Source organism: Lucilia cuprina, chromosome 6 (assembly GCF_022045245.1).
Source record: "Lucilia cuprina isolate Lc7/37 chromosome 6, ASM2204524v1, whole genome shotgun sequence".
Lineage (NCBI taxonomy): Eukaryota > Metazoa > Arthropoda > Insecta > Diptera > Calliphoridae > Lucilia > Lucilia cuprina.
In genome coordinates, this window is record NC_060954.1 from 59,660,543 (window position 1) to 59,670,849 (window position 10,307).

A 10,307-nucleotide genomic window follows, 5' to 3' on the forward strand; every position below is an offset into this window, starting at 1 on the left:
AAACGTAAAAGACAAAATCCAGCAACAGGTGTGTGTAAATTGAAACAGCACGACGTTTTCATATTTAAGGTGGTTTTCAGACATTCTACACCACTTTTAACCGTACGCTGAGCCATTTACTCCACTTTGAGTTGAATTGCATCTTTACGAATTGAATTTATTTCCAATTTCGATTTAACGCTCTACACAATTTTAAATTATAATTGAAATTGTGCGTGTTTAGTAAAAAAAAGATAAAAGTTAAATAGATTTTTCTTAAGTGGGCTTTTTATTATTTATTTAATTTGAAAACAAATTATTTAATTAAGCAACGAAAAAAAACAACAGCTACAACTATAACAAATTATAATGTTTTGAAACGCGAGTGTTCTTTTTAAAGCCAAAGACTGAAAAAAAAACAGAATTTGTTTGTAACAACTAAAAATAAAAATTTAAAAAAATATACAACAACAACGACTTGCAACTATATTTATAAGAAAATATAAAACAAAATAAAGTGGGAAAATTGTTTGTGAAAGAAAAATAATAGAAAATATAGAAGAAAAAACAAATCAAATCAAATAACTACTAGCAAACGATGAAAATAAAACTAATTATGTTTTTTTGTTAAAGAATTTCTCTAGCATTAAAATTGCAATGCAACAACGAAGTCAGCAGCAAAGACATCAACAACAACAACAGCAAAACAATAATTGTGCGTAAAGCATAAAAGCAGAATAAATAAAGTTAAAGAAAAAATAATAAATAAATATAAAATAGAAACATAGAATAAAAAAAACACAAATAATAAAAAAACAAGTTTGTTGCTTAAGTCTTTCGTTTTAAACATATCAACAACAACAGCAACAAACACAAAAAACAACGCAAACAATAAAACAACAGTTTAGAACAAAACGGTTCATTTGCAAATTCATTCATTAATGACAACAACTAAATTTATAAACTATTTATTATCATAAAAAAAGAAAAACAAAAACAAAACAAACTTTACATAACATTTTTATCACATTATGACTGTAAGCTTAAACAAACGATCGCTAAATCAGCGATCGCCTACCACAACTGCAAGCTCAACATCAAGATCAACATTTGCCATACAATGGGGTCAACTTATTGTAATCACTTTAGTTATAATTGCCGCTTTAATAAATCTAACACATGGATTTAAAACCATTAATGGTGGTAAGTAATTAATACTCTAACTATTTACTCAGTTGTACTCTGTAATATTACACTAAAACTTGTTGTTTTTTTTAAGTTGAATTTAGGCCGAATAATAATAAAATAAAAAGGGAAGGTGAAATTAAAACAAAAATAATAATAAAGCGTGAGAAAATTTTGTTGGGAAAAAATTTTAAAAGTTTTTTTGCGAAAGGATTATATAGGAAACACTTTAAGCGATTGTAGATCCTTAAATAGCCAACATCTATGATTAATCATATTTTCCTTAAAAAATAGAAATTTATGTGAAAAACCTAAAACATCGATCGAATAGTGAAAACATTGATCATTTACAGACCTCACACTTATTCAGTAGAAAACTAAAACCAGCTGTAGATCCTAAAATAAAAAAAAATCTGTTGACTTATATCCGGTCACAATGAAAGTCGATCAACATTTCATTTAAAGAATTTATTAGCCACAACATTTATTTTTATGTTTTGACTCAATTTTACCCCAAAATTGAATTTTGATGGAAAATAAAAGTGATCACAGATTTTAATCCTTTTTGCTCTAGGGCCTTCTATTTAGCCAGAAAATGGAATTTTATGTTTTGACTCAATTTTACCCAAAAATTGAATTTTGGTGGGAAATAAAAATGATCATAGATTTTAATCCTTTTTGCACTAGGGTCTTCCGTTTAGCCATAAAATGGACTTTTATGTTTTGACTCAATTTTACCCAAAAATTGAATTTTGGTGGGAAATAAAAATGATCATAGATTTTAATCCTTTTTGACCTAGGGCTTTCCATTTAGCCAGAAAATGGACTTTTATGTTTTGACTCAATTTTACCCAAAAATTGAATTTTGGTGGGAAATAGAAATGATCATAGATTTTAGTCCTTTTTGCCCTAGGGTCTTCCGTTTAGCCAGAAAATGGACTTTTTGAGCAAAAAATTGAATTTTGGTGGAAAATAGAAGTGATCACAGATTTAAATGCTCTTTAGAAAGAAAATGGACTTTTATGTTTTGACTCAATTTTACAAAAAAAAAACTTCTGTTTAGAAAGAAAATGGACTTTTATGTTTTGACTCAAAAGTGTTATAGTCCAAGTTCAGTTCTAGTTCAGTTCTAGTTCAGTTCTAGTTCAGTTCTAGTTCAGTTCTAGTTCAGTTCTAGTTCAGTTCTAGTTCAGTTCTAGTTCAGTTCTAGTTCAGTTCTAGTTCAGTTCTAGTTCAATTCTAGTTCAATTCTAGTTCAATTCTAGTTCAATTCTAGTTCAGTTCTAGTTCAGTTCTAGTTCAGTTCTAGTTCAGTTCTAGTTCAGTTCTAGTTCAGTTCAGTTCAGTTCTAGTTCAAGTTCAGTTCTAGTTCAGTTCTAGTTTCAAAGTTTCGTTATTTCGAAAATTATGTACTCAACTTGAGTTAAGATTCGTACTCGATAGATGCTTGCTTAATCAAGTATACTGAGTTAATCAAAATCAAAAAAGAATCTCAAAATCCTGTTATACCACTGTCTCTGCATTCAATTTCCGTTTTCAATATTCGGACATTTACGCATGCCCCCAAGCGATCGAATCTTAAAGCAAATCAAATCTTATTATTTTTATATATAAACAACTATCTATATACACTTAATACTATATAAATAGTAAGTGTATATAGTGAAAAAAAAGCTTTCACTGCTGCTTGTTCACAATTTGCTATCAATTCAACCAACATACACACAAAAGCCATCAATGAGGACAACAATGACAACAACAGTGCCAACAAAAAATGAAAAAAAAAAAAAACAAAAATAAAAATAAACAATTTGCACAATACTCACTTACTACTTTACTAACTTACCACTAACAATCTGCTACATGTTGTACAAAAGCATTAAAGAAAAGTCAAAGCCAAAGTTATAATAAAAATACACATACAACTTAATTTAATGGAAAAAAAATAACAACTCACACTTGTTCGTTTGTAAGTGTGTTTCATATAAAAAACAATTGTTGGCAATTGGTAACAAGTAGGTCTATCTTTTCTATTTCTATTACAATATTTTTTTCCAATTTTTTTTTTATAAAAAGTTTATTATTTAAAATATGCCATGATACACTTTATTTCTACTTCGTCGTGTTTTTTCTTCTAGACAAAAACTTGTAAAGTGGAATTCCTTTTGTTGGAAAATGGAATAATAATAGAAATAATAGAAAAATAAATCATAAAAGAAGTTACTAAATCTTTTATAAATACTTACTAGTTCGCTGCTCTTGTTCAAGTAATCTATAGAATGTGTATTTATTTAATGAACCTTAGAAAGTGAGTTTTTTTATATTACAGCCATGGGAAGCAGAGAGTTTAGGCAAAGTATGGATTTTATATTAAATGGAAATGTTATAGAAATTTCGTTAGTTTATATGCGTTTTGGGAAGTGAACTTGGATTTTGTTGCTATTTTCAAATGACCTTGTCATATTATTATTAGAAAAAAATGGAAGCTTAAACGATAAATTTTTTTCAAAATATTAACTAAATGAGAATTATAAAGTGTCTTTGTGAAGACTAATAATACGGACATTCTTAACATAAGTTATATGTACTTCATTCAAGTACGGCTCATGTTGTCATCAAAATGATCATCATATACTTGTTTTAGAATTATTTAAGAGGCTAGTCTATTGACTAGCATATGGACTAAACTGTTGACTAGTTGATTGAATAGACTATTGACTAGTTCACTGATTAGTCCATTGACTACTCTATTGATTATGTAGATAATTGGTTAGTCTATTGACTAAACTAGTGATTAGTTTATTGACAGTTCATTACCTAGACTTTTGACTATACTATTTACTATTTTGTTTGCTAGACTATTGACAGTTTATTGACTAGACTATTGTGTAGTCAATTGTATACACTATTGATAAGTCTATTGACTAGTAGACTAGTTCATTGACTGTACTGTTGACCAATCTACACAATTTTTTATTGACTAGTCTATTAGCTAGCATTTTCACTAGACTATTGGCTAGGCTATTAACTAGTCGATTAACTAGTTTTTTTTTATCTGTTGACTAGACTATTGATAAGTGTGTTGCAGTCTATTAACTCTACTGTTGACTAGTCCATTAATTGACTATTGACTACGCTATTATGTAGTCTATTGATTAAATTATTTTCTATTGTTAAATCTATTGACCAGACTATTGACTAGTATATTGACTAGCCTATAGTCTATTGACTAGACTATTGAATGGGCTTTAAAATAGACTATTGACTGGTTAATTAACTAGACTATTAATTTTTGGCTGTTGACTAGACTGTTGAAAGTAGGGTTCTATAGTTGAAACGAAAAGTCGATTTTTCGACTTTTTTTCATTTAATTAATAGTCGATTTTTCTACTTTTCGACTATAAGTATTTTATAAATAGTCGACTTTTCGACTTTTTTCGACTTTTCGAATTTTTAACTTTTTGACTATTTTCAACTTCTTCCCGACTACTTTTTTTACTTTTTTGGAGTTTTTTCCGACTATTTTAGAGTTTTTGACTTTTTTCCACTTTTTTTAGAATATTCGACTATTTTTGACTTGTTTCTACAATATTCGAGTTTTCGACTTTTTTCGACTTTCAGACTTTTCGACTTTCTTCGACTTTCAGACTTTTCAACTTTCATTAAAAAAGTAGACTTTTCGACTTTTATTAAGAAAGACGACTTTTCGACTTTTTTGGGACAAAATAGTCGGCTTCGACTTTTCGACCTTTTTCGACAAAAAGTCGATTGTTCTATTATTCGAAAGTCGATTTATAGAACCCTAGTTGAAAGGCTATTGTTTAGTCAAATGACTAGACTATTGACTACACTTTTGACTGCTCTATTGAAGAGACTATTGAATAGTCTATTGACTAGACAATGGAATAGATTATTGGCAAGACTATAAATTAGTATATATACTAGACTATTGTCTTGACTAATAACTAGATTACTGACTAGTCTATTGACTAGACTAGTTACTAGACAATTTACTACACTATTGACAAGTCCATTGGCAATCGATTGACTGGACTATTGGCTATTCTGTTGGCTAAACTATCACATAGCCTAGCGACTAGAATACTGACAGTCAATTGGCTAAACTATTAACTAGTCTTGTAAAGTTAGTGTAGAGTACTAAAACGCTGTCAATTCCTAATAAATATATTATGACAAGTGCAAGTCATGACAACAGGTAATACACTCATAAAATCAACGACAAATTGATAATAAAAAACAAAAAAACAACGGATACGGATATGATAGACGACTTAACAAGAAACTGCAAAAGAAAACTAACAAAAACACTCACACTCTCTCAAACAAAAAAAGCTAAACTAATATTTTAGAAACAAAACTACTTGTTATTTGTATCTGGACTACTTGAATTAAAAAAGAACAACAACTATTCAAATAATAATAAAACTATTTGATGACATTTTGCCACTTTTTTTTTTTTTTTTGTTCTGCTTTGTTTTGCACAATTTAGACCATTTAATGCTAGATTAACTTCTTTTTAACGCTTTCAATTAACCACTGAATCAGATTTTTTTTAGAAAAAAAAACTTACCTACTACTATTCTAGGTGATTTATAATAGTGATACTGTTATAATATAACAACAAAAAAACCAACAAATGATTGAGAAAAGTACACTTTTTTATATAAAAAGCTGTTTTTACGCACAACAACCACTTTAAAATGACACATTAAAATGTTTGAAGAAACTTTGAACAAGTGGGGCTCAATGAATAAACAAATAAATGAATGAATGACAGTGCTCGTTTCTAGAGAAGATAAGAAAGAATGACGAATATTATGTACTCATCATCAAAATGTATTATGATCATTCCCAGAGTCATACTCGGCCAATTATGTCCAAAGTAATACTCGGAGGAAGATTGGCCTTTGTTGTCCTGCATTAGAATTTTTTATGGACTCAAAGTACTTATGCTTAAAAAGGACTTTAACCATTTTATCGGTATATTTTAAACAGCATAACAAAAATAATATACTTTCAAGTTTTTGGTGTAGAGTATAAAATAAAAAAAATACAAAATCATAACAAATAGTAATAATAATAAGCAACAATAATAAAAAATAATAATAATTCTTAAATGTCTGTATAAATAATGTGCAAAATGTGAAAATGTAATAATAATAATAACAAAACAAGTCTTTGGCATGGTCGTTGTATTTTATATCTGAACTTGTTTTCATTTATTATAGTGTTAATAGTTTATCATTATCATCAACATTATGATTGTCATCATCATCAACATACATACATTGTTGTCTTTTGTATTGTAATTATAATTGTGTTACAATTAAACAATTTAAACAAATGATGTCTTCTTTTTTTCTTTAACTTTTTAATACTCATTCCACCACAACCGAAAGCAATTAAGTTCTATTTCTGTTTGCAATATTGTTAAAGTGAAAATTTTGCTAAATAAATTATAAAAATAAAAATAACAATAATTATTTTTAGTTTAAGAAAAAAAACTCTTACTATGTTTGCTGCTTTACACACACACACACTCACAATTAGCTGATTTGAAAACATTCCAAAACGTTTTTATTCAATTTTATTAAATACAAAAATTTATAAACAAAATCAATTGTTTGCAATTAACACTTAATGTTTGTTGTAAATGAAAGTATTTCGTTTATTTTATTGCAGAGAAATTTATTAGATTTTAAATGTTTATAAAGCATTTTAAAAATTGTGGTATTTTTGAAAACTTATTAAATATATAAATTTTGCAAATCTATTATTAAACAAGTATATTACTCATACCACCTGTAGTTCTAATTGTATGATAAATTTGGAATCAATTATTATGATTGTTAAAGGGTTTTACTGTTTCTCAACTCGAAGATCCTTATTATTCATTAAACTTGCCAAAGGTTAGTGGTGTATGGAGTGACCTATTGTCCAGTCTATGACCAAGTCTACTGACTAGTCTATAGTCTAGCCAATTTACAGGTCAAAGGACAAGACTAGTCTATGGATTAATCTATGGAGTGGTTTATGGATTAGTCTATGGACTAATCTGTTGACAAATCTATAACAAGTTTACTCTATTTACTAATCTATTGACTATGGATTGGACTGTTGATTAATATATGGACAAGAATATTTACTAGTCTATGGACACTGGAGTGATAGTAAATAGACTAGATCATAGACTAGGCAATAGTGTAGTCCATGGATTTGTCCATAATCTGTGGACTAAACTATTGCCTAGTCTATGATCTTATCTATTTACTACTATAGTGTCTAGTTTATGGACTAATCTATACAGTAGTCTATTATTATATGGTCCATCGACCAGTTGTCTACTAGTCTACGGATTTGATTTTTGACTAATCTTTGGACTTATCTGGTGACTAATCTATGAACTAATCTATGAACTAGTCTATGTATGTATGTATGTATATTTTATGGACTTGTCTGTTAACTGATCATTGAACTTGTCAGTTAACTAGTCTATGGACTTGTCTGTTGACTAATCTTTGAACTTGTCTGTTAACTACTCTACCGACTTGTCTGTTGACTAGTCTATGTACTTGTTTGTTAACTAGTCTATGGACTAGTCTGTTGACTAGCATATGGACTTGTCTGTTGACTAGTCTAAATACTTGTCTGTTGACTAGTCTTTGGACTTCTCTATAGGCTTGTCTGTTGACTGTTCTAAGGTCTTGTCTATTGACTTGTCCGTTGACTAGTCTATGGAGTTGTCCGTTGACTAGTCTATGGACTTGTCTGTTTAATATCCTATGGACGTGTCAGTTGACTTATGGACTTGTCTGTTGACTACTCTATGGACTTCACTATAGACTTGTCTGTTGTCCATTCTCTGTTGTCTGTTGACTAGTCTAAAGAGTTGTCTGTTGACTAGTCTAAAGAGTTGTCTGTTGACTAGTCTATGGACTTGTCCGTTGACTAGTCTATGGACTTGTCTGTTAAATATCCTATGGACGTGTCACTTGAGTACTCTATGAACTTGTCTGTTGACTACTGTACAAGTCTTTAAAATTCTCTATAGACTTGTCTGTTGACTAGTCTATGGAGTTGTCTGTTGACTAGTCTATGGACTTGTCCGTTGACTAGTCTATTTACTAGTCTGTTGACTAGTCTATGGACTTTTCAGTTGCCTAGTCTATAGACTTGTCTGTTGACTATTCTATGGACTTGTTTTTTGACTGCTCTGTTGACTATTCTATGGTGTTGACTAGTTTATGGACCTGTCTGTTGACTAGTCTATGAAGTTGTCCGTTGACTAGTCTATGGACTTTTCATTTTCCTAGTCTCTCTAGTTAATTTAATAGTATTGCCTAATCTATGAACTAGACTATTGTCTAGTCTATGGACTAGTCAATATACTAGTCAACTAACCAGCCTAACCAACTATTGACTAGTCTATGGTTTAGTCTATTGACAAATGTAGGTCTTGAAAAAAACTATATAATTGTTTATGTTTAAACTTAATTGTTAATATCTAAAAATAAAAACTAATAAAATTTCTAATTAATTTTAATTTAAAGATCAAAATCTTGTAAAACTAAATAAGTTTAAATAATTTGTTAAAGAAAAACCAACAAAAAAACTAGTCTTCTTGTAGTAACCTGAAAAATACTAATAGTTATTAAGATTATATTTTCAAGTTTTTCTTTTACTTCTTGTTTAAATCTAAATATTTTTTTATAAAAATTCAGGCAAGCATGCAAATGGTTTTTTTAAAGGTAGTTTCACAAATCAGGCTTGATAGTTTTTTTATACATATTTTATTTCATATAAAAATTTTTTTCTTAAATTTTACAACACAATTTTCATATTTGTGTCATACTGACTGACAAACATACAAAGAAGCAGCCAAAGAAAGAAAGAAATTCTACAACAATAAACTTGAATTTCTGGCAGTAGTTTATTTTATCATATAAACCAAATAATTTACATATTCATATGCTACACACACAGATATTAACATATACAGACAAAGAAGATATTTTTATATTGTGTGAATTCATGGTTGTTACCATTTTTCTGGCATTTAGTCAACTATTTCAAGTTTAGAGTAACAGCAGCAGCAGCAGCAACAGCAACAATAATGGCAAAAGCTATAACTACAAACAACGGAAAATCTTTAATTTACATATTTTTTTAAAAATTAATCAGTTAATAACATTTACCACTACCCGGTAGGTATTAGGTATCATTATTACAACAGTATGATTTAAATGTTTTAAGACAACACCAAACTTAAATACAAATGTATGAAATTTTGTTTATGTGTGTGTGTATGTGTATTTGCATGTTAGTCACCTAATATTTTGTGCAAATATTGATTTTGAATAAATTATTCAACACTTTCTTTTCTATTGACATTTCGAAATTCATTTCAATTTGTTTTTTATTTATTTATTTCTTATTAATAGATAATTATAATCTCCTCCTAAATTTGGTAACGATTACATAATTTTTATATGTCTCTCAATTCAAAATTATGCGACAGTTTTTAACTTAATGTGTGATTTAATGTAAATAATATTGGAAAAAAAGGTTTGTGGTTAAACTAAAAAAAAATTTTAAAACGAAAGTAAAAGTTATTTAATTTTCACAAACAAAATGGTTCTATTTATGGTTTGCACACGCATTTCACAATACTTACCCGAAAAGGTAATAGAAAAGGGGTCAAATCGTGATTAACCTTTTTCTTTTAATAATAATAATTTAACCAAAGTGTTAAAATTTGAAAACAAACAAAAGGGAGGCAAGAAAAGGGAAAAGAGAGTTACATGGAGAGTAAACTTAAAACACAAAGAAGTATAAAAGGAGGGCCTATTGGAATATTATTTACAAATTAACAAATCGAGCATAATATAGATAGTGCCTAAGACTAGGACAAAACAAAGACTAAAATATAAAGACAGCTAGACTTGATACTTAACCGAGGCAAACTATTAAACTATGGACTAGACTATAGTAGAACTGAAGTAGAACTGAACGAAAGCTGAACTAGTACTGAACTAGAACTGAACTAGAACTGAACTAGAACTGAACTAGAACTGAACTAGAACTGAACTAGAACTGAACTAGAACTGAACTAGAACTGAACT

General features: G+C 28.7%; 1 protein-coding gene across 2 annotated transcripts in view; it reads left to right on the top strand.

Annotated features, from left to right (window-relative positions):
* Positions 1-509: 509 nt before the first annotated feature.
* LOC111691248 (serine protease filzig) overlaps positions 510-10,307 on the top strand; it is a 29,717-nt gene continuing 19,919 nt past the window's right edge. For both annotated transcript variants that reach the window (XM_046954240.1, XM_046954241.1), the window contains exon 1: positions 510-1,182. In XM_046954240.1, the coding sequence (XP_046810196.1) occupies positions 1,011-1,182 (172 nt within the window). In that variant the 5' untranslated portion in view covers positions 510-1,010. The remainder of the gene's footprint in view (positions 1,183-10,307) is intronic.